At 51.6% G+C, this 24,274-nt stretch overlaps 5 protein-coding genes across 7 annotated transcripts; 3 read left to right on the top strand and 2 right to left on the bottom strand.

The window, feature by feature from the left end:
* The first annotated feature begins 412 nt into the window (after positions 1-412).
* Positions 413-11,222, top strand: LOC128273893 (protein pelota). Of its 2 annotated transcripts, XM_053011958.1 has the most exons (8): positions 413-581; positions 640-736; positions 809-955; positions 1,039-1,446; positions 1,516-1,585; positions 1,666-1,855; positions 10,058-10,164; positions 10,234-11,222. In XM_053011958.1, exons 1-8 carry the CDS (start codon positions 541-543, stop codon positions 10,341-10,343), a joined length of 1,170 nt encoding a protein of 389 aa, XP_052867918.1. In that variant the 5' UTR covers positions 413-540; the 3' UTR covers positions 10,344-11,222. The 2 variants fall into 2 exon arrangements, with proteins under 2 accessions (XP_052867918.1, XP_052867919.1); XM_053011959.1 differs by lacking the exons at positions 10,058-10,164; positions 10,234-11,222 and adding an exon at positions 1,916-2,040.
* LOC128273894 (uncharacterized) lies at positions 1,931-7,527 on the bottom strand. Of its 2 annotated transcripts, none has more exons than XM_053011960.1 (3): positions 7,369-7,527; positions 4,512-5,178; positions 1,931-2,168 (listed from the first exon to the last, which is right to left on the bottom strand). In XM_053011960.1, the coding sequence occupies exons 2-3, from the start codon at positions 4,955-4,957 to the stop codon at positions 2,048-2,050; spliced, it is 567 nt and encodes a 188-aa protein (XP_052867920.1). In that variant the 5' UTR covers positions 4,958-5,178; positions 7,369-7,527; the 3' UTR covers positions 1,931-2,047. The 2 variants fall into 2 exon arrangements, with proteins under 2 accessions (XP_052867920.1, XP_052867921.1); XM_053011961.1 differs by lacking the exon at positions 7,369-7,527 and adding an exon at positions 6,977-7,055.
* Positions 11,121-18,258, bottom strand: LOC128270959 (maternal protein tudor). The gene is made up of 7 exons (XM_053008388.1): positions 18,134-18,258; positions 16,100-18,074; positions 15,871-16,029; positions 15,031-15,713; positions 14,735-14,957; positions 13,911-14,670; positions 11,121-13,832 (listed from the first exon to the last, which is right to left on the bottom strand). Exons 2-7 carry the CDS (start codon positions 18,046-18,048, stop codon positions 11,988-11,990), a joined length of 5,619 nt encoding a protein of 1,872 aa, XP_052864348.1. The 5' UTR covers positions 18,049-18,074; positions 18,134-18,258; the 3' UTR covers positions 11,121-11,987.
* A 1,517-nt stretch (positions 18,259-19,775) lies between these two features.
* Positions 19,776-20,736, top strand: LOC128273895 (SUMO-conjugating enzyme UBC9-B). The gene is made up of 4 exons (XM_053011962.1): positions 19,776-19,981; positions 20,064-20,147; positions 20,232-20,494; positions 20,582-20,736. Exons 1-4 carry the CDS (start codon positions 19,916-19,918, stop codon positions 20,646-20,648), a joined length of 480 nt encoding a protein of 159 aa, XP_052867922.1. The 5' UTR covers positions 19,776-19,915; the 3' UTR covers positions 20,649-20,736.
* A 625-nt stretch (positions 20,737-21,361) lies between these two features.
* LOC128273892 (ran GTPase-activating protein) lies at positions 21,362-23,308 on the top strand. Its single transcript, XM_053011956.1, has 3 exons — positions 21,362-21,470; positions 21,546-21,868; positions 21,943-23,308. The coding sequence occupies exons 1-3, from the start codon at positions 21,362-21,364 to the stop codon at positions 23,290-23,292; spliced, it is 1,782 nt and encodes a 593-aa protein (XP_052867916.1). The 3' UTR covers positions 23,293-23,308.
* The last annotated feature ends 966 nt before the right edge of the window (positions 23,309-24,274 follow it).

The following is a 24,274-nucleotide window of genomic DNA, read 5'->3' as shown; positions in this document are numbered from 1 at the left end:
AGTCACGGCTGCGGAACCAGGCAGAAGCAATACACAGCGAAGCGAATGTAAACAATTGCCCAAGAAGGACCATTTAAAAGGCTCCGTCATGTTCATTTATAAGGTGCGCTTCGAGGTTTCAAACCGACGCTGCATTCGGCCAAAAGACGGTGCACGAAGACGAAATAGGAATGCAATTCGGCCCACAAATACATGGTCCGTAGTGGTTCCTAACTATTTCCTTGTACAAATATCCGAACAACCCGGATATATTTTTCAAGCGAACGTTACATTAGGCCAACGTTGGTCCAATCGACGGCTTCTGACAGCAGCCATCAGTTTGACATGTTGGCGAAAAGTGCAACAAATTTCCGAACGTGGTACTTCAAAACCAGTGCGAATTCATGCCGCGTCTCATCACAACAAAGTGCCGGCAAAAATGCTGCTTGTTCTGAATCCTACCAACGGCCAGCAGCAAATAGCTCTCGACGCTCACTACACAAATTTCTACATGTAAGCAGTAACAGCAACGTGCGCGCCCGTGACACCACAACGGAAAACATGAAATTGGTGCGGAAAAACGTCGACAAAGCAGGCCAAGGGTAAGCGTTTCCACAGAAAACACCGAACCGACAGCACCTCAATGAAGCCAAATTTCAGGAGCGTCACGCTGGTTCCCGAACAACCGGAGGACATTTGGCACGCGTACAACCTCATCGCCGAGGGTGATCAAGTGCGGAGCAGCACAATCCGGAAGGTACTACCCGGAGGAGAACAGTAACAACAGTCTTTGATCGCAGTAACAATTGCTCGGAATGTCCATTTTCAGGTGCAAAATGAATCCTCGACGGGATCGTCCAGCAGCAGTCGCGTCCGGACGACGCTCACGATCAGCGTGGAAACGATCGATTTCGACACACAGGCCCAAATGTTGCGGCTCAAGGGTCGCAACATCGAAGAGAATCAGTTCGTGAAGGTGTGTGTTTCTTGAGAACCAAAAGAACGGGACAGAGGCTGATAGCGCGTCGAATGCGACTCTCCTTTTGTGTCCTCCCGCAGATGGGCGCTTACCACACGATCGATCTCGAGGTGAATCGTTCCTTTACGCTGATGAAACCGGAATGGGACTCGATCGCGCTTGAGCGCATCGAAATGGCGTGCGATGTGACGCAGAACGCGGACGTGGCCGCCGTCATCATGCAGGACGGGTTGGCGCACATCTGCCTCATCACGGCCAGTATGACGCTCGTCCGCAGCAAGATCGACGTGGCCATTCCGCGCAAGCGTAAGGGCAACGTGCAGCAGCACGAGAAGGGGCTCGGCAAGTTCTACGAGGCCGTCATGCAGGGCATACTGCGGCACGTGAACTTCGAAGTGGTGAAGTGCATTCTGATCGCCTCGCCCGGTTTTGTGAAGGATCAGTTCTACGAGTACATGTTTCAACAGGCTGTTAAAACGGACAATAAGGTACGGGCGGTGACCACAAACGATGACGCGCGATTTTATTCCACAACCCGCTTTCTTCAACGCTTGCAGGTGCTGCTAGAAAATAAAAGCAAATTTATGCTGGTACATTCGTCATCCGGATTTAAACATTCTCTTAAAGGTACACACAGGACTCGCTGTCACTTGTGACGCTTCCTGGTCGAGAGAGAACCGTCTCACTTATTTATGTTTCTCCTTTAGAGGTGCTCCAAGATCCGGGCGTGATTGTGAAAATGTCCGACACGAAGGCGGCCGGCGAGGTGAAGGCACTGGAAAACTTCTACACAACGTTGCAGCTCGAACCGGCCAAAGCTTTTTACGGCAAGAAGCACATCCTGGCGGCTGGCGCGCAGGCCATCGAAACGTTGCTCATTTCGGATAATCTTTTCAGGTAAGTAGCAGAACGGAGTTGCGGGTTTTTTTGTTATATCTATCATTATTATTATCGTAGATCTTCTTTATCACTATCACATTATGGCTGACAAGTGGTACACTTGCAGTCAGCGAACCCTTAATCTAGTGAGCTTAAAAGTAGGCGTAGGAAAGATGACGATTTTAGTTGGCGAAGGCTCCTTGGATAGCCTCAGATCGGCAGAGGAGGCAACACGAACTGGTCCATCCGTTGGTTGCAGCCAAAGATGTTCCGATCGTAGCCCCGTTGGTACGCCAACCGATTGTCGAGCTGTTTGTGAGTGTTTAAATACCTGTGGACGATAGGCACAAGCAAAACGCAAATATTAAACTTTTAGACACTCAAGTTAATAGTTAGTTGGCATGTCGAATATCCCACAACGTGGCCACAATCGATCTTTGGAAGCGAAATGTGGCGAACAAGCGTTGGATTATGGTCCAAACAGCAGCAACTCTCTTTTCCCAGTGCCAGCAGCCAGCAATAGAAAGCGATTCGGGGGCCTAATGCCGCGAAAGGCTTCACAATTGCCATTCTCTTACTATTGCCGTTTCGGCGGACCGATGGAAATTGCCTTAATTGAAGACGCCGTTTTTCTGCTCAATTGCGTATTGATGCTAAATAAATGTACAAATTGCGCTCGATTGCTTCAAGCGCCTTCAGCGTACCGTGACGACCGACATGTGGCCGATAGGCAGCGTAAGGAAGAACCAAACTGTGATCGTTCCCCGGCACTTTCCCTCTCTCACGGGCGAAGTGTAACTTTCTTGGACTCTCCCGCCTCTTGGAAGGTCTTTCGAACCATTTTTGGGGTGGCCGCCTTCAGGAGAGGATAATTTTATCGTGTGACCTTAACCCGACCTGGTGCTTATAAGGCACCGAGCACCCACCGAGTGATTTGTATTCGCCTCACACACCGATGCTTCGCCCTATCTTCGGCCTGTCCTGTCCTGGTCGATACCTGAATGTCTTGACTGCGCACCAAATACGGTGCCCACGGTTGACTGCGGGCAACCGAGGAGTGTCTTTGCGGAGCATTAAACAATCGAACCGTGATTGACCGGCTCTGCGCACTTAATTTGATTACCAACGAAAACCAACACCATAACGTAACGATCGATTCGATCATGCGGCGGGTGTTGTGCATTGTCTGCCCACATGGCGGGTGGGCAGGTTCGGGGCTTAAAGTTTGCCCGAACGTTATGCTTGATCATGTCAATCACTCTAGTGTGATCTACTCTCGCGTTCCGTGCAAGATCGAGTCATCTCTGTCGATCGTGCTATAGAATCTAGAGGCACGAGGCAGGGACTTCGTTTGAAACAGCGGAATGAATGAATCCAATTTTCAAATTGCTCGATAACCTTAAGCTACTGAAGTGGCCATTAGTACCGATTGGCTATTAGCTCTATTATCCCCCGATTGTAAAGGAATCCCGCCGTTGTGTGTCATTTCGATTTTTGATATCACGATACGGCATCGATAGACAGTGGCACTTCTTATCTTTAAGCCACTCCCTGCGTTCCACAGCCTTTGCCCGTGACGCATATTATAAAACATGTTCCTTCGCTGCGGCGAGCATTCCCTTTTTGAGAGTTCTACTAAATGTACGGAGAGATAAGCACCGATGGACTGAAAGAAGGTGATTGATGGCCCGATGACGCGCGGCCGTAGGTTCCGTAGGTGCCGTGGTTCCCTCTCTTATGCTGGCGAATAGAAACCGCGGCGGAATTCGCGCATTGCATAATGATAAGCCATTGAGCGACGTGCAATGGCGGGGCCTAGATGGAATGCGAAAAAATGAGGATTGTTTTGTAGCTCGAAACCTATCTGCATTCCTGTTACGCAAAGCTCGAGCTGGCATGGGAAAGCAGCAAATTAAAATACTTGCCCGACTTGCGTTGAGGAGCCGACGTCAACGCAAAAAAACTCGCGCCACCACGGCGCTTTACGCCATGAAAAAAACTGCGGAAACTGCTTAAAATGCAACGTTAGCTGAACTTTAACACAAACCACGTCGCTTAGTTGGGGGCTTGTCGCATTCTAGGGCAGTTTGGCAGGTTTTGGGTCGATTGAGCGAACGAAAACAAATAAACAGCACCGTTTTAATGCTTGACCCCAAAAGAGCACCAAAATGGGATCGTGCGCACAGAGCACCGGGCACCTACAGGCGGCGAGGCGTATTATGCAAAGTGTAGCATTTAAAACAATCCATCCTGCGCTCCAACCTGCGCTCTGACGCTGCGCCAATCACCTGGCACTGCAGATGCCCTATTTGCACGGTATTTGCATTTACGGTCAAGCGTGGCAGGCGAATTAACAACTAGTTCAATTCATGGCCCCATCAGGTGGACTCTGGAAGTTCCATTTGATCAGTCTTGGGATCCGTGAGCCAATATCGCACCAAGAGGACATGCAAATGGGGACAATTGCTGATATATTGATGTTCAAAATGGATCGAACTCTCCCGATACGATCGCCTACGATCGATCGTTCATACAGCCCAAATAACCGGTTTGTGCTGTCCACAGCCGCACCGTTTACCGTAAAGCGATCAATTCGCTCTTCCTTCACCCCCTCAAAAGTCGAAGCCCAATTCCGTGGCGACCGTCCATCCGTCCGCCGTTACGCGTTACCCACCTGGATGGATGTACCAGAAGTTCCTCGGCCCGGTGGTGCCGTGCCGCGCTGGAAGGTGCTGAGGTGTGGTGCTGTTGAGTGTTGTTGCGATTACGAAGTAACGGTGATGGCACCAAGCCCGATGGCGACGATGTTGTCTTCGGTGGTGCAGCACCGCGACCAGTGGGCCACTTTATCGCCGTTATATCATTTTCGTTAGTAGTACATCGACGTCGACTGGTATCGATACTACCCCGACCACTGGCCACGGGCGAGCCACGGCTGGCGTCACCTGCTCCACGCCGTTGGATCGCTAGATTGTCCCGACATTTGATCAGCTTGCTGTTTCTATCACCGTCCACTGCCTTTCCCGCGTGACGATGCATCGGGGAAGCGATACGCGATACCAACACTGGCAGACCGTTGGGACCGATAAAGTAGTCTGGCTGACGATCGAAGCGAGACATCACTCCGATGCGCTACGCCGAAGTTCTCACTTCTTCGGCTGCGACTGCGCGAAGGGATCCGGTTTTTGATTGCGTAGAACAGATTCTTGAGATTGTTCTTCTCGAAAGGCCGGACGGCGATGTTCTACTTCGTTTCGTCGTTTCCACTGGTTCCAAGGTCATCGACTTCCCGCCGGGCTGGGCTCCTGGAGTGTTTCTTCACCGTGGCCGCGCTGCTAACTCTTTACGAGAAGACGCGTGGGGAAAAGAAAACGAGGAAATTTAGTGCTAACCGCGCGCATTGTTTGGTCAAAGTTTGTTTTTGTAGATCATTGGAGCGATCATCCGAGCACAGGTTGGTGGAGTGCAGCTTCAGTTCTCTTCGGCGGGAATCTAGTTGGACAGTTATGCTGCATCTTAAATCGCATTACAAGTGGGCTGTCAAGTACGATCTTTGGCGTTTAAAAGAGAGGAAGAGATCAAACCTTCTTATAATTATAAACAAGATGGAAGCTGCTGGAAAGAATTCTCGTGCAACGAAACGGAAACCATTCCTTCCGTTCTTTGTGCTTCACTCACAATGCCACGCAGAACTCTTGTGTGCATTGTCTTAAAGCGGATCTTCACTCTAGAAAAACGCCGTCAAAGAGCAAACCCAGCGGTCTCCGTGTTCCAAAGTGTACGGTTTCGTGTTCCGGTTCAAATCACCAATGCAACAAAACACCGGCCCCAAACAATGAACCGTCCCTGCGCTTCTTTATGCCACCCCATCGGCGGGTGGGTTGGTGCTGGGGGCGCTCGCACGCATTATCTTTACAATCTCCAATTATGCGGCATCGTAAAGTTTTAAGATTTTTGCACCGCAACAGCGGACGGCTCATTACGATAAAGGCACTCTAGAGTAAAGGTCTTCTCTAGCGATCGGGAATTAAAAGGCAAATCCTCTCACAGTACTCCTCTGTTCCAAGCACACAGTGACTCAATCTGTGATCGAACGCCTCTGATCTCACGCGGATCAGCTGGACTGGGCTGACTAATTGGTCGATTCACTTCAAATTGTCTCTCTCTCGTTCGCCGATATGACGCGTAGCAACGGCTGCGGATCGGTTCTAAAAGGAAATTCCCGTCCCGAGACCTTGACAGAGCGCGCGACGCGATAAGAATTCAAATCTATCTTTCCACCCACCGTTCGTTCAAAGTGGATCGGCCAGCCAACCCACCTCCTCTAAACCGGACACACTCGTAAGACTCGAGATTCCCGCCCCCTTGCCGCGTGGGTGAATGGACGATAGATCGCGAAAATAAACCGGATCACGACGCCGGTCGGTCGGTCGCAAATAAAAGGTGTCTTTGGCGTGCGCATTGTGACAAGCAAAAAGTATTAGCAACACATTACGGGGCAGGCGAAGGCAACGCGACGTCCCGCCCCTCGGTGATCGTGAGTTAAAAAGCGGTTACGCGGAGCCGTAAACGGATTCATCCCACGCGCACCATGCTTCCCGCGGGGAACTGGATCAATTTGTCGATCTGGCGCACCAACAATCTGGTCAAGGAGGACTCTGAATGGCACATTTCCCCAGCCCGGCGAGTCAATTGGCAAAGCATTGGCTATCCGAGAAGGCCACACGGGTGGAAACCTGGGGTGGTTCCCTTAGCAACCCGAGAGAGAGGCTGCGCTTTGCACTGCTGTAATTAATCAACAATGCGATCAGTGCAACTCCTACGGCACTAATTACACGGACACGTCGCGCGGTACAATCCGGAGCGAACCATTAACATCCAAGTAGCGGTGTGGAAGGAATGCTGTACCAGCCGGCGACGTTCTGTTCTCGTTGTGTTCCGGCTTTGTCGACAAATATGCACTACCAGCTTCATCATGTTTGTGACACTTTTATCTCTCTTTGCGGCCCAGAATGGGCGCATATTTGCTGTCCTCCCGACGCGGCGTTATCTGTCGTCGGGACGCCGTTTTCGTACCGCGCAGCACATTTACGCAACGCCAGGCATTGCGCGGTTTGCTCTCTATTTCACCAAACGTACCGTGTAACGCGCCTTGATTTATAGCACATGCCCGGGTTACTGCTTTGGAGGACGTGTTTCCTTCGTCTCGTATTTAGCCTCTAGCGACCGGTGTGAGCGGTGTTCGAACAAACGATCTGATGCACGCGACTTTCACCGGCGTCAATCGCGCAAATAAACCATTTCATTTCAGCCACGCCGGCTGCGCGCAGAGTCGGTCAAACACGTGCCGCAGGGTGCGCTAAAAACAGCCGCGTACGATCGAAGGCATGGGGAAAGCGGAACCAACCGGTTCAATCTCTCCTGTGTTGGGACACTTTCTTTCGGCAGCATACCGGTGTGCAGTCTGTCCGAGAGTACGTGGATGATTTCCTGTTTTCTCATTTTTTTATGTTGCTGGCTGCTGTGTTTACCTTCCGGTGGCGCTTCAATCGGGTTCGCTTCAGGCGCGCGTGTTAACTCGGTGACACATTTCGTCATCACCAACGGCTCGGATTTCACTCGAATTTCACTCGAATTTCACAACCCCTTCGTGAACTGGGTTTAATTGGTTCCCTTTTCGCAGGGTGCTTTGATCCGTTTCCGAAAACAGCCTCACAGATTGCTGCGGATCACTCGCGATCGACGCACAATTCCGCGCAACTCACCGCTCCGCCGGCAACTAACGCAGCAGGCGGCGCAACGTCCCGACCGTTGTTAAACCGGTTCGCCTGAGAGAGAGAACCGATTCACCGCTCACGCATTCTCTCTTTAGCTGACGACGCACATTGCGGAACCGGTTCGCGCGCGCGCTCTCTCTCTCTCGCGCACTGGAAACGCTTTTTGACTTTGTTTTCATGTTGGCGAGTGATTTACAGTGATGGTCGCAACATTCGCACATGACAATCAGGAGATGATTTTAAATTCTATTCGGTTTTTTCCCCCAATTCTTTACCGATGCACTTATTAAGTAATTTCGTACACACTATTAATTATCGCATAAAAGTTAGTTACCATCCCCAAATTACGAGCGGATCCAACATTGGCATCACTCGGCCAACAGGTGAGCATCGAAACACCTAAGAGACATGTTTTCCACCTTGCCTTCATAAGTTGGAAGAGCGCCTGGTGGTGGTGGTGGTCTAAAAATACCCGCCCGACACAGTACGCCCCACGGATCCCATTAATGTCACAACCAGGCAGGATGCAATTAAAGGGCGTCCGTGTAGAGATTCACGTTCTGCCCATGATAGGGGAAAGCATCACACATGTTGTCCGACGAATGCTATTGCGTCTTGTGTTTTGACCGCGAGCTGCGACGACAGAAATACAAGGACATTCTCACATGATTATGTGTGTTAACATGCATAAGATTCATCCCAGCCGTTGATCCGATTTCTGTAACACGCAATAAAACATACGTCTTTCTTCCTTTTGCAAACATTGTAACGGTTATGGCAAATTTATCGACCACACATGCGTGTAGCCCATTTTTAAGCGTGTCTTCTTGGACACCCCAAACCGGTCTGCAATCGGTTGTGTCGCAATCAGTAATTGGCGTCTCCCGGCAGAGCACTGTCCGCACTGTCCACTTCTTCGGTTGCACAGCTTTTTTGCACCAGCTGACACTGGAGCTGGAGCGCACTGGCCGGATCGGGGAGGGGGCTATAATTGCTTAAACCAACAACCAACGCCGGCAGCATCCAACCCGCCGTAGCCGGCAACCCCGGCGATTGGCCTTAATCCTCCAACCCGGCGTCGTCGCCGCGCAGAAAGGTGTCCAAATTGCTTTAAGCCATTTTTGCGTTTGCTTGGAGCAAGTTACGGTCAGCAGAAAACACCTTGTCGTGTGGCTGCTGCAGGAAAAAAAGGCTGCAAGACGTGATTTTGGCCACAGACTGACTAAGAACTAAGATCACATCTGTTCTGCTCGTGCTCAAACCGATGCCACGAATCGTTCTTCAACATTTAGACGGTTCCAAACCATTTGGAACGAGGAGCTGAAATGTAGCGGCAATCGACGAACGAATAAGCGGCCGGGCGGCTCGAGTACCTTCAGCTGTTCCCGCCGGGCCAGGCTTCCGAGAAAATGCATCTGCAGTGCAAGAGAATTGAACGGGAGTTTCGAGCTCGGCGGGTTTTAGATAAACAAAACATAGCTTTTTTGCCTTCCGCGTAAGATTTACGCAACAGAAAGCCGCCCCTGAACCGACCACCGTTCGTTGTTGTTTACCGAAGGCAGGGGCCATTTCAACGGCGGTCTGGTTCTTGCGATGCTCCGTTGCAGCATAATGTCGGTGGAAACCCTCTGCTCACCGAGCAGCGTCGCCGCCGCCAATCGGGATGCAAACGGGGTCGAAATCAGCGCGCTCGGCAGCACCAGAACTGATGATCTTTATAAATAGATCCTTGTCTCTAGCGCACTCATAAATCGTCACGATTGCGATGGGTCACGATTCCTTCTAGTCCAGAGCGCGTCCACAGAGGAAGCGTTGCTTAGGTCGATACTTTGGCCACTGCGTCTTCGAGTAGCATCGTTTCCATGTGTTACGCCGGGTCGGCTTTGCGTTCCAGTACGAGCATTTAGCGTAAGGTTAAGAGGTTGAGTATCAATTTTCGAGCCCCCCGCCTCGATCGCACGCCGCGGCCCGCGGGTGATGGCGCCGTCGTTGTGCCAGAGCGTGAATCATCGACAGGCACGACGGCTGGGTCACAAAACCGAACCAAAACATTGTCCTCTTCCTATTAATAGAGTGGGCACACACAGCGGCAGTAGTCGGGCCGCCGGTTGATTTAGTCGCGCCTTTTCGGTGTGTGGCCCCAAACTTGGGACCAATGCAATGGGAAGCAGCGTCGTTTATCGTTCGTCACCCGCATGGTGGCGGCCAGACGCCAGATTGCCATTTACGTTTCACGCCAACGAATGCGTTCTTCGGCGTCCAAAGGGAGTCGATTTGGTTGAGGCTTTTTGGGAGGGTAATCCTTCCTAAAATGTTAACATGGAGAGTTTGTTGTTTTACGCAACGTTCTCCAAAGAAGCACGCCGCAGTAGGGGAGGCGTTGGCACGTGTGGCAGCATCTTAACTGGTTTGACCTTCACTCTCTTTTCTTCACCACCCGCAGATGTCAAGAGGTGGCCACACGCAAGGAGTACGTCCAGCTCGTCGATTCGGTGCGTGAGTCCGGCGGCGAAGTTAAGATATTCTCCAGCATGCACGTCTCCGGTGAACGTAAGTAGCGCTTAAGGCACGCGAGTAGGGGTTGAGTTCGTTTCCTGACGGGATCGTTTCGTCTTTTAGAACTGGCTCAGCTGACGGGTTTGGCGGCAATTCTTCGCTTCCCGATGCCCGAACTCGAGGACAGCGAAGACGACGGTGACGGCGGCAGCGACGGATCGCACTCGGACTGAAGCAAACCACAATCAGTGTTGCACCGGAATGGTTCGGCATTCCTTTCCAGATGATAGGTTGTCCCATAGGTCTCGTTCTTCGTCCCGATAATCAGCTGCAACGAAACAGATGATGATTGCCTTTATATCGTTTCTTCTTTATTTCACTTAAATTAATGCAACACACACACATGCCGCTCTCCTCTGAGGGGGAACACGTTAGGAGTGTTGCAAAGAGCCTCAGGAACGCAGTACGGGCCAACAGGAGGGCCCACGACGTGCAACGGTTGTATCGCGACCGTAGACTAAATTTTGTTTTATCTTAAAACCGCGACGTAAAGAAGAAGCAGGAACGTCGTCAGCAAGTTGTTTGTTAGGTTCGTTGTTGTAGCAAAGGGATTTTACCACCCGGCAGACGGCAGATGATATTTTATGCGCAAAGAGAACGGATTACGCGAACGGAGACAACGAACGGTAACACGTGTGCCTGCCGATAGGAGACAACATGGAGGAAAAGCATGTAAATACGTATACCACAGATCCTCGACCGCATACACACACACGATCCTCTGGCGAAGCTCTCTTTCGCTTTGAGACTCCACTCTGGGAGCAATCCCAATCGGAACATTCTCCAGCATCCGCCCCTCAAATGGGCGTCCCCAACGGTTCCCATGCCCTCGGATGTCCCACGGAGCCCGTTGAACGATCAGCATTAGAAAAATTTGGTGTTCAATCACGCGTTAAATGAAACGAAAATTCCTGACGCACTCACGCCATCCGTGACAACATCAGTTTGAAGGGTTGGGGCTTTCATTAAACGATTGTTTTATTTTTCTCCGTAAACGCACTTCGTGCTGTATGTGTTTTGTTTCTGCATAATAAATAGTCCTTCTTCGTTTATGTAAGTTCTTCTTTAATGTTCTAATGCTATCTTCCTCCCCGCAACAACTGGGTCAGCCTCTCAACTGCTGGGACACTTTACTGGTTGATCACATAGCCGAAAGCATCAAAAAGAAACCCGGCCAAAGATATGTGTCTGACGCGTTTCCGATTACTGAAGGCACTTAGAGAGGTTATAAGCTCGGCTCATTCGGCGTAACTCGCAGTAGTATTAAGGTCGATTCTAGTGTCCACACGCGCTAAGCGCACTTGTTGAAGTTCCCCGGAGAGACCCCCTCATGAAGAGTGTTTAGTGTTACGTTCTTATGTTTTTCAAAGAATAATCATGTTTCGCGGAACGACAATGAAAGAGTTGATAATGATAAAATGGGTACGATAATAGTAAAAATGAAGTGCTACTGCTCGATATGAGAGGCTTTACAAAATTAGGCTTTCAAACCGAATCAAACAAAAGAATGGTGACCTTACTGTTCTTTCTTCGTCCTAGGTGCTAGGTTTTCGTTTTTCAAGTACATTTCCTTTGCTTAACAGTCTGCTGGCTGGATGCCATGCTCTGAATCGTTGCGCCCTTCGAAGCGTACATAGGAAAAGGCAACTTGGATCAGTTCTATAAGCCACACTCGGTCGTTTTTCTCCTCTCCTCCCCGGTTCGTAGTATTTTTCATCGTCACCTGTGGCGTCACCTTCGGTGCCACGGTGACGGTCGTATCGTAAGTCATTCCACCGGAGATGGCCATGCAAACGAACCCCTCTCGGCGCACACGGTCAGTTTTCCAAAAACTCCAGATCACTGTTTGCCCTAAAAAACGCTTGCTTGGGTTTCGCTCGCGGTTGAGTCGAGTCTTCGAAAGTCCCGCTGCCATTCGCCGCCGTTACCATGGACACCGCCGTCGGCTCGTCTTCAGCGTCCGATTCGTCGGCGTCTTTGATGAGATCCTCTACGTTCACACCGGATGAGGTAAACAGTCGCACGATCATAAGATCGCAATCGTTGCGCACGACCCCGAACGAAAACCGCTCTCGCCCACCGTCCGTAAGCTCGATGAAGCGGCTGCGAATACGGGTCCAACGTTTTGCGCCCAGTGCAATCTCGTCCGTGGGCAGGTAGTGTTCGAGGCAACACTTTTTGGACAGTCGCGATATCTCTTCGATGGTTGCCGGCATCCGTCGGAGCTCGGTCGCTGTCGCACGGTTCCCGTAATCAACGAGCAGCACTTGGTAGGTCGCTTGCCGGTCCCCGGCGCGTACCATCTCTGAAATCACCAACCCACGGCAGTACTTGCCGGTGGAGGCCAGCAGCGCCAAGCAGTACAGCCCGTTGTGTATCTCGCCAGCAGGGATCACTTCAGCCTGGCGTGCTGTTGCCGCGAGCAGCTCCTCCATGTTGCGCAGTGCGTCGAAGCTGTTCTTAATCTGAATGTAAAACTCGGCCGGCGAGTTGACGTGGCTGACGTGCGCCTGATCGTCGCTCTCGTCCAGAAGCCGACCTTCGTCGCTCAACATGTAGAAAGACGAGCTCATCGAGTCGCTCGAAACGCTACCGCAGTTCACGCCGGTTCCCTTTTCGCACAACGCCACCAGCTGGTCGACAATGTTGCGCCCTTCGTAGAACAGCTCCACCGTAGCGGCGACCGGCCCGGGAGAGTGAAGCTGCACCGTAAACACCGTTTCGCCCGTCGCTGCGAGTTGGAGAAACTTTTCCTCTGCGGCCGCCGACCAACCACGCACGTTTTCCGGCAAACGCAGCGTACACTTGGTGCACAGGCGGGCCAATTCGGCAATGCTCGGTTCGAGCTGTTTCAACTTCTTCACCACCGACGTGTTACCGTAGTCGATGAAGAACACCTCGTACTGCCCCGCGCGCGGAATGTTGAGCAGCTTCACGCGATACCACAGCGCGTCATCCTCGTACTCGGCGATACAAAACATGCCCACGTGTGGCTCCTGGACGTCGGGGAATTTGCTTACGTCCGACAGATAGTTCGACATCGTATCGAGCGGATAGATGTCACGCTCGAGCTGTAGGTAAAACTCCGAGATCGAGTCGATGTGGCTCGTGAAGCACTGCTGGCCACCGGAAGGAACGTAGAGCATGCGCGCACCCAGCTTTTTCTCCACCAGCAGCTCCGCGATGTCCTTCTCCCCACTCCGCACACCGATGTAGTGGATGCCCTGCGCTTCGGCCAGGAACTGCACCTCCACTTCGTCCAGCGAGCGCAAAATGGTCGTTGCTATCTCCTTCCAGGTGGCGGGTTTCTTTCGCACACCAGTGTGGCGGCGCCCGTCAACGGGAGCACCCTGCGGGGCCACCGGCTGCAAGAGCATTGCGCACTGTTTGGCGTAAATTTTCCAACGCATCAAATCGTCGTTAATGTCGCGCAGCGTACACTTTTTGTTGCTCGTCACAATGTCCGTGTGGCCGTAGTCGACGAACTGGATGATCAGATCATCGTGGCTGTCGATGATCAGCGCCCGGTACCACAGGTCATCGGCAGAGTACTGCGCGATGCAGTACCGATCGGCTGAAAAATCGCGCAATGGTGGCAGCGACGAGGCAATGATTTGAAGATTCTCCTGCAGCTGGTGCAGATCCGGCACGTCACTTCCGAGCTGCAAAGGTAGCGAACAAATTAAGACAACCGACGACGTGTTTCAGCGATCTTCCTTTGTATCGATGATATTCCTCACCTGAATAAACAATTGGCTCGGGTTATCGACGTGACTAATACGGGCCCGGATCCTCTGGTGCTTTCCCTCGTGGTCTTCCACCGACGGACGCACCACCGCCCCCGGAACGGGCGTTACCGTCTGGCGTTGGTTGAAAATGGTCTCATAGTCCATATCCACCACCAGCTGCTTGTCCTTCAGTACGCTCACGATGCTGTAATCGTTCGACGTGATGTCCACGATCCAGATGTCGTTCCGGAAGTCGATCACCTTCAGCGTCAACTCGTGTCCGTCCGTAAGCTGTGTGATTTCCACCTTCACGCGCTCCTCCTCCACGCTACCGATCGTGCCCATCGGAAGGTACACTTTGTGGGCGAACGCAGCAAACTCGGCAAAGTGGCGCTCCAGCTGCTTCAGCTCACTGTGCTTCGCGTACTCAAGCAACCCGTAGTCCACCAACTGTACCTCGATTCGATCGATGTCCTGCAGCGACACGACCTTCGCACGATACCAGCTACCGTCCGTGGCTCGGCAGGCACACATCTCGTTGATCGCCAGACTCGCCAACGGAACGTGTTCCCGCTGCCGTTCGTAATATTCGAACAGATCATCCATCAATTTCGTGATCTGATCGCTCCATCGGACGTTCTGTACGTACAGACAGTTTGTGGACTCCACGTGCGTTACGAACACGTTGAACTTTCCCTGCAGGACCGGCATTTGTGTGATCGCGGGCAGCGTTTGGCTCGTCAGTGGCGGTACCAACAGCGAGAGAATCAACCTAAAACGGTGGATTTTATCATTAGAACTCACTGTAGACATCGCGTGCCGCTCGTAATGCGTACTTTTCATCGTCCGATACATCGATCACCTGAGCCACGCAGTACCGATCAAGGTGTTTACTGCGCACCTCAGCCACCACCGAGTCCGCGTGAGCATCACAGCCATCCTGGCGGCAGTTGAAGATCGCTTCATGCCCGTACAGCTTCACCCGGAAGTGGTTCAAGCTCTGCAGTTCAATCAGCTGCACCTTCAACGTTTGTCCCTTGAGCCGTGTGAGATCAATATCTAAAAACGTGAGCGATGGAGCAGATTAACGGATGCCGAATTCAAGTAAGCGCCATCCTAAACCATAACATACCAACAAAAACCTGTGCCACCAACCCATCGCCCATGAGCCGGGTCTTCAGGTCCTGGCCTTGCGACTCCAGCTTGCACTGATGCTTGCCGTCGCGCAGCTCCAGAAACAGGGCCTCGATTGGCCACTCGTTGCTAATGTACGCATCGATGCGACCCTGCATTTGCTTCACGTCGCACAGTAAGCGTACGCCGATCAGTGAGCAGGCGATCGCTAACGGTCCGTACCGGGTGAAGCGACGCTCCATCATCCACAGATCGTTCGGTGAGACGACCAGCTTATTGCCATCGTCCACCAGTTCTACCTTGTACCGCTGGACGGTTTCGCTGTACTTCAACACACGTCCCCGGTAGTAAGCGTTGTGTTTGGGATGGCGCACGACGACGAGAGCCCCGGTGGGCAATTTGGTGGCCCGTGGATCAGTGGAAGGTGCATTCTGGACGAGTTGGTGGTGCTGTTGTTGGATGGTTTTGTTGCGATAGTGCGTCTGCATTGCCTTCATCAGCTCCTGGTAGCGATCCTCGTCCGTGCGCAGTCGAACGCTAAACTGTTCCGGTGAGTACCACCAGGACAGGGTTACCGCGAGTTTCGTGTTCATTGGGACGATCTGCTCCGGTAGAGCTGCGGTATTGCTGAACGGTAGATAGTCATCCGGAGATACGTTTGCCGGTTGCGTTGCTTTTGGGCTGTAAAACCATGCGAGTCACAAGAGAATAGAGGTGCATTTTAGCGAATAATTAAAATTCTTGGAAGTTCATCACAAAGATCAGACAATCGGAGCAGAGAAAGATCCACCGATCGAGGGTCAGTCACGCATTAAATAGCTACAACGATCGCACGCACCTCTCGATGGTCGCTGGAGCGTGATGCTGTTGTTGATGGTTAGTAGTTGGCTCCACACTCAGTGCATCCGATGCCATACGATTACTGCGCTTGTATTCTTTATCGTGTTCCTGGTAATCGCAGCGATCATCGTGCTCGTAGTAGTACGGTGTTTGGGTTCTTAGAGAGAAGAAAAAAAGAGGAACATAATTCACCGGGCCTTATTCGCTCCCTTTTACAAGCTTCTTACCGTTCCTTGTTGAACCTTGGAATGTCAGTACGTGCTACTGGCGTATTTGCGGCCTCAAGCGCGGTAATCCCAGTGCCGCCCGACAACCGTTTTTTGTCTTGCGGCAGTTGCTTTTCAACGGCCGTGTTGCTGGGAGGGACATACCCGGAGATCCGTGGTAAACTTCGCAGAAAGCTTCCACCGACCGTTGCCGTCGTTGCCTCTTGCAACTGGTCGTATCCCGAGCTCTGATTTCCGGGCGGTGGCCCAATCCACTCTTCGCTCGTGAGATCAATACAATCCGCCTGCGATGATGAAACACCGCTCGATGAGAGCACCTTGCCCGATTCCGCACTTTTGTTCATGGCTGCCGCGGGCTGTTGCTGCTGCTGCTGCGGCGCACTCGAGTTGTTGGCCACGGTAGGGGGGCCTTGCTGTTTCGTCGCGAATAGCTGTTTTTGCTGCTGACTATTTTGCTGCTCCTTGTTGAACTTGATCGGGTGTTTCAGCTTCAGCAGCTTCTTGGACACGTTCAGAACGGGCGCTTCGGACTCGTCGAGCAGATTCACGATCGTACGCCCGTCGCGCACCTCACACACGATCAGCTTGAACGGTTTTCGCTCGCCGTTCGACCGTTCCGATAGCATTTCGAGCTGAGGCGTCGACAGTTCACCGCTCGTTGCGTCCTCGAATCCCTCGAGGCAGCACTCGTAGGCTTCCGGGGGTTGGTGCGTAAAATTGACCGATAGGCGCCGCAGCTGGGCTCGTTCCACGGTGATTGTATTACCGTAATCGACCAGGCGCACCCGCAGCTTGGGCACCGTGTCGATCACCTCCACACGGTAAAAGTCTTCCTGACCGAGGCCCACGGCAAGCGCATCTCCGACGTTCACGGCACCTGGTACAGCGGCGGCCGGCACGCCGTTTCCTCCCCGGCAGTGCACTATCAGCTCGTCCATCATCCGATCGAACGCGGCCACATTGTCGAGCGCGTGAACGAAAAACTGCGCGCACGATTCAATGTACCGAATGACCACCTGACAGCTGGCCCCTCGGACCAAACTGCCCGGTGGGGGGAATTTGTACACGTTGGCCTTACACAGCGCCACCAGCCGATCGAGGATGCTCTCCCCGGTGGCGTCGTACAGCTCACAGTACGACACGAACGCGACCCCGTCCGGTGGCATCACTTTCAACGTGAGGGACGTCTTTGGCGCGACGAGCCGAGAAAACAGACCAGCCACGTCGGCGTTCGCCTCCTCCAACCGGCCGGCTCCGGCCAGGGCAAAGCGCGTGGAGAAGATTTCGTGTCGCAAAAATTCAGCAGGTATTTCGTACAGGTGCGTCGGTTGGACCGTCTCCGAGTGGCCGTAATCGACGTACGAAACAGTGCACGCACCGTCGCGCCCGATTCCCGTGATGAGCGCCCGGTAGACGGTGCGGTTTTGGGTGTAGCGCGCCAAACAGGCCATGCCAAGCTGAAGCTTCCGCGTGATGGTGCGCAGTGGAACGCGGGCCAACGCGTTCATCATCTGCTTTAACGAGGCTTCGGCCGCCCGCTGCTGCACCATGAACTGTTTTGGACCATTCTGGACGTACGAAACGGTTACCTCGTAGAGCGGGCCAACGTTGAGGGTGCTGGCGTTGAACGTTAAGCTACCACCTGGTCCCGTCGGTGTCGAGCGTCCTCCGGTGGTAGAGCCACCGCCGGCAGCGGCCGACATTCGGAGTACTTCGTGTTTGCGTGTTTGGCTGCTGGACCGAGACGGAGCACCAGAGAGGCGCGGTTGCCGTAAAGTTCCGTTCGTCCCATTAGAATAGGCTGCGTCCGGCTGCTGGCTGCCCGGCTCATCTACCAGCTGCTGCGGCGGATACCCATACTCGCCGAGTGCATTTCGGTTTGGGTTCGGTGTGCGCAGTGAACGTGCCGGTTTTAAATTTTTGGCCGCCTGATAGCGATTGACATTCATTCTCGGTAACTGACCGTTTTCCTCCTCTGCTGAGAGGGAAAAAATTAGTTCCCGAACGCAGCCACGACAATGGCGACCAACTTACCGCGCAGAGCCTGCTTAGTGCGATGAGACGGTGTTTGTTGGACGGTTACCGGAAACTATTCGTTTTCGCTGGACGCTGGAAGAAGGTACACTATCCGCTCTCACGCGTGTCGTGGACACATCGTTCGTGACTTTTTCCTTTTTCCCTTTCCCTGAAAAAGGAGAGTTTTTTCTCTGCGCGGCTGCAAGAAATAAAAAAAAGCAGAAACAGTGAGCCACCGGTCTCTAGCGGCACTTACATTCCGATGCGTGGAAAGCACGGTAACACACAATTGAAATTATCGACGCACGCACACACAGCACGCGGGCGCGGATGGAAAAGGTGTCAGTTTAACGCATCGCTTGCCGTCTTGTGTGCAATCCGTTCCGTTCGTTTTTCTGCTGACCAGAGGAGGCGTCTGTGCCGTTATTTCGATGTCCGGCGATTTGTCTTTGAAGCGGAATCGGTGTCCATGAAGAAAAGAAATCATGTCTTCACTCACTACCCACCGTTCGTTGCTATGTTCGATATCGATTGCCTCGATCAAAAGAAGGTTATCTGGTTAGATCAGGCCGATCCGCACCACAAAGCACATGCTGCGCTGGCACGATCATCCTTTCAGTACAATATTTATCCTTCTTCAACAATTACGTCGGAATTACCCTCCGAGTATACGTGTTACGGAGTGTTTGCAGATTAAAAATACAACCAACTATTCATTCGCTAACCATGCCGCCCAGCTTTCCGGCATTTGCATTCAAACTCCTATCAGAACAATAGGTCCGCGCGTTTAACCTGTAATCGCACCATTTCATCTCTAAGCTTCCGAGTACTACTACTTTTTGGTGCAAATCTGTTCAATGGTCACTGCGAAAAGAGGTCCCGGGTCCCTTGCACTTACCCAATAGCGCGTGAAACGGTTCGAAATATACTTTCGCGGATTGCGGAATGTGATCGCCTTCGATGATCGTGTTGAATCTCGCTGCGAAAACGTTTTCTCCGACTAGAACCACCGACGGAATGCAACAATTTGATAGTGCAGCGAATGGGAGCGAATACTTCAAACCACCATATGGATATCATATGGGAACTCGAGGGAGAGAGAACGACCAAGGCAGAGAGGGAGAGAAAGAGAGAGAGAGGAAGAGAGCGTAAAATGGATCCATATTAAGAGAGAATCACACGCAAGTATCGAGTCGGTCGGTTTCAAGTCGGTTTGAAAGTACGAAAATTAGCTGCTTGTCTTTTATTTCTGAAATTTTCGTTAGAAAACTGCTTAATATATCTGTAACCATAGATTAAGGAGCATTGTAAACACCCAATTCTCTTCATTGATGTGTTGTATACTTTTAATTTTGATTGTTTTATTCAAAGAAACACAAGTATGTAGTAACGAACACCCACTGGTAAACGGGAGGATTCAACGAACATTATTTTAGTTCAAAATTGTTAGATGTAAAAGATTACTCTAGAATTAGCTACGCTATTGGTTTGTGAGTGAGCTGGACTGCCATTTCGTATTTTACAATAATCCGTGGCTGTTGTAGTTCTTAAAACAGGAATAACTTAAGTTTTGTTAAACGGTGCTGTCAAACGGCGGAAGGACGGATTCAAGAGAAAGAGTGAAGAAGAAGCAGCATCTGTCAAAAACTTTGCACTCGCGTCTTCGCTTCTCACGGTGCTTTTCGGTCGCGTCTAAACGATCCCTTTTGTGGTTCCTTGTAAACGACGAAAAGTATAGCAAAACAAGAAATCATCTTCGCAGTTCCCCAAATCGATTCTTAGCAATTGCTCAGCTACACAATGTCGGGAATCGCAGTTGCGCGGCTTGGCGAAGAACGTAAAGCTTGGCGGCGAGATCACCCCTTCGTGAGTAAACGCTACGCCGTGGCCATTGTTAGGGCAGTCTGCTCCGCCGTGTCGTCTTTATATTAACCTAGTTTTTCCATAGGGATTCGTTGCCCGCCCAGTCGCAAATGCCGACGGCACCCTGAATCTGCTGATCTGGGAGTGTGCCATTCCCGGAAAGAAAGGGGTAAGTAGTTATTGCTTCGTAGCCTGCGTTGGTATGATCAAGAGCCTTTTTTCATTGGCCTATACACATCTTTTCCGCTCGTAGACTCCGTGGGAAGGTGGATTGTACAAAATCCGCATGATTTTCAAGGATGATTACCCGACCAGCCCGCCCAAATGTAAGTTTGAACCACCGCTGTTTCATCCGAATGTCTATCCTTCCGGCACGGTGTGCCTATCGCTGTTGGACGAAGAAAAGGATTGGCGCCCGGCCATTACCATCAAGCAAGTGCTACTGGGAATTCAGGATCTGCTAAATGAACCGAACATCCGGGATCCGGCACAGGCTGAAGCTTACACTATCTACTGGTGAGTATCTGTTCACATTCCATCATATGTTTTTAGCTAACATGGACTGACTACTGACCTATGTTCATTTGTATGTTTCGATTTCAGTCAAAATCGTTTGGAGTATGAAAAACGTGTTCGCGCCCAGGCACGAGCTATGTCCTCTTATGATTAAGATTGCACGAAACTGAAAGGGTGCCAGAACAGGCCAATTATAATCACAATTTCAGTTGAATTCAATAAAATATTTAAGAACCTCACTGGCAAACACAAGTTCGTAGTTATAATTTTTACGCAATCCTTGTATCGTGTACCACAAACTTAATAACAAATACTCTGTTTATGCACATCTATTTTGACAACAATTTACTATCCTTTGCCAGATTTCGAGCACAGATTTCGCCGATGTAAGATTGAACGAGTGAAAAGTAATGAACGAAGGGAGAAAAGGCTTTTTTCATAAATCATTTTTTTTGTGTTTGATGCAACAAACGTCCTCTTACTCTTGGAAACTCTACCCTTGGATAATGGTAAAATGTAAATTTCTTAGTCGCAGAGTAAAAATATTGTTTCTCAAACACAAAAGAACAGCAGCATAATACACATGACGTACAGATTCAACCAATCAGATCACAGCTTTTTTCCTATTTTCCCACCATTTTTCAATATTGTCGCGCGCGTATTCCTCACATACCCTGCAGCATTTTCACCGGGAGAAACGGCCTCGCAAAAAGCGCATCTGCCGGCTGCATCGAAAACAAAAAAGACCATAACCTCCCGCCATTCGGTGTTTTGAGCGTTAGCTGACGGCTGCGGCTTGTTGTTCGTTTTTATCGCATCGCATCGCATCATAATCGACGTTGATTTCGGCATTCTACCAAAGGAACGATGGCGGCATCTTTTGATCTCGGCGCGATAACTAACGCGCTGTCCGACCTTGACCAGAACGGCGTCAAATGGGTTGGAAAAGCGTCCAAATGGGGCACCGTTGCAGAAGGTAAGGGCCACTTTTCGGCAAGCTGCCACCAACCGGTCGGTTCGCTCAACGTGGTTTGTTTCGGAATGTTTGCAGCACAAGAACTGATCGACGCAATAGCTGCTTGTACCGACATGCGTTTTCTGAACCTCGAGGGCAACACGCTCGGTGTTGAGGCCGCCAAGGGGATTGCGAAAGCGCTCGAGAAACACCCGGAGCTGCAGCGCGCCCTTTGGAAGGATCTGTTTACGGGCCGCATGAAGGAAGAGATCCCGATCGCATTGAAAGCACTCGGTCAGGGCATAATCACGGCTGGCGCCAAGCTAACTGTGCTCGATTGCTCCGACAATGCGCTCGGACCGAACGGAATGGTGGGATTGGTGGACCTTCTCAAGAGCTCTACCTGCCACACACTACAGGTTGGTAGCTAACGGTTGACGCTAACTGGTCATCAGTAATATATGTAATTCTCCCCATTTCAACACGCCTAAAGGAACTAAAATTGAACAACTGCGGACTTGGGATAGAGGGTGGCACTATGCTGGCGAAGGCACTGCTCGAGGGTCACGCCGGTAGCCTGCGGGTTGGGAAACCGCTCTCCTTGAAGGTGTTCATTGCCGGCCGAAACCGGCTCGAGAATGCCGGTGCGAAAGCGCTCTCGGAAATGTTCGCCACGGTCGGTACGCTGGAGCAGATCGAAATGCCGCAGAACGGGATCTACCATCCGGGTATAACGGCCCTATCGGAAGCGTTTAAAGAGAATGTGAACTTAAAAATCATCAACTTGAACGACAACACGATCGGACCACGTGGTGCTGCTGCACTGGCCGAAGCCCTACCCGCCCTGCAGCAGCTACGTGAGATAAACTTTGGAGACTGCTTGCTGAAGACTAACGGAGCCACACTGATCGGTGAGGCAATCCACGAGTCGCATCTGGAGCTGGAAGTGCTGGACTTTGGGTTCAATGAGATCGGTCCGGACGGCGGATTTGCGCTGGTCAATGCAACCGCCAACAAAGACCGATTGCGTTCGATAGTCCTGAATGGGAATTCGTTCGGGGACGAGTGCTGCGAGCAGATAGAGGAACTGATGCATGACTATGGACGGATAGAGGCGTTTGCCAAGCTTGATGACGATGGTGGCGACAACGAGGATGCTGAGGAAGAAGCATCGGAAGACGGCGGCAGTGAAGAAGATGAAGAAAACGAAACGGATGAGGACGACGAAGAAACGGAGGACGAAACTGCCGAAGGGTATGATGAAGAGCAGCGCCAGCAACGCGCGAGTGACACTGAGGTAGAAGAAGACACGGAGGAGGCGTTGCTGGTACGCATGAAGGAACATATGATGGCACTGGCGACCAACAATAACGACACCTCGACGGTTTCGATCGATCTCGATGCCACGCTTCCGAACACGGTCGACTCCTTCTGCCGGGTTCACTACCCTCCAGAGACAATGTTTCTCGGCTTGCCGGACGCCGACAAGGTGGCTGCTTTTCGGGAGTATCTCAGCACCGTGCCGCAGCCAGACTATCTGGTGCACGTGGCGTTTACGATTCTCAAGTGCTCGGAATTGGCCGAACGGAATCCGGAAGCATTAAGCGTGGCCGTCGCCCTCTACCAGGATGCGTTCAAGTTTGCGCAGGCCAATCGACGGCTGAAGAGCTTACGGAACTTTGTACTCATTCAGCTCGGTTTGCTCAAGTGCGAAGACCGCAGCTTCAAGCCGAGCTACAACGTGCAGAGCTGTCGGTATGCGCTTCGGGCCGCCCTGCAGCAGATGGTGGCACCGGAGGACGAAAATTTGATTTTCTCCACATTCCTCGACGGGGGCCGATAGAGCCGGGAAGGCATTGACTTTGTAAATTGATTATTAATATTTAAACAACTGTTTGAAGGCAAAAATAAACAAAGCAAGCTTACAACGATAAGCGCCACAAGCGCATTGTGTCCACGGAACGATCGCGAAACAAGAAATTCCTAATCCGAAATGGTCCAACTAACACGTGACACGAACATTGGAGGTGGTCTTTCCACTTCATGCTGCTTGTTGTCGATGGATTGTGCCGCGACCGGATAGTACCTTCTCCGTAATTCGACCGTGCTGCGGTACACGATGCTCGCTTCTCCGTTGGTCGTATCGTAACAAAGATGGGCTGCAGTTGCGTAGTAAACGGGCTCCATTCGCGGAACGCAGTAGGCGGCGGACACCACGATATGATCTTCACAGTCCGCGTCCCAGTTGGTCCCACTAGTGGTGAGAAATTGTTCGACCGTATCCGGGATGATACGCTCACTTCTTCTGCAAAGCAAAAAAGGACGTTAACTGGAAACTGGCTCATCCCGCGAAAGATCTTGTCTCACACTCTCATCGATGAACCGAAGACATGGACAGCCAGCTGCGATTCGCGATCTTCGTCATCGGCCGTGGCAGTTTCGGTGGATGGCTTTTTGTAGATGATCGCCGACACCATGTGCCGCTTGCGGGATTGATTGATGACCGGCACCGGAAGTTCGTTGTTGTTCAGATCTGTAAAAAAGCACAGGCTCAGTGGTGGCGGAACGGACGAGAAACGCCTACGGGGTGTGCGGGTTTGCTGTGGCGTGGAGCGTGGCTCCAAACACTGCATGCGGGCCATAAATGGATGCAATAAGGCCATCGTTAGAATGGGGAATGGTTTCGGATTTGGGACACTCCAAAAGGCGATAAAATAATGCAAACGAGCTTTCTGGAGCACCGACGGGAGCAACAACAAGATTCGAGATTTTGACACTGAACGGTCAGTTCATCAAACGTGTTGAGGCTTTTTTAAAAAATGGCG

This window comes from Anopheles cruzii, chromosome 3 (genome assembly GCF_943734635.1).
Source record: "Anopheles cruzii chromosome 3, idAnoCruzAS_RS32_06, whole genome shotgun sequence".
NCBI lineage: Eukaryota > Metazoa > Arthropoda > Insecta > Diptera > Culicidae > Anopheles > Anopheles cruzii.
The sequence above is the reverse complement of the archived record's forward strand: the minus strand, read 5'-3'. Positions and strand labels throughout refer to the sequence as shown.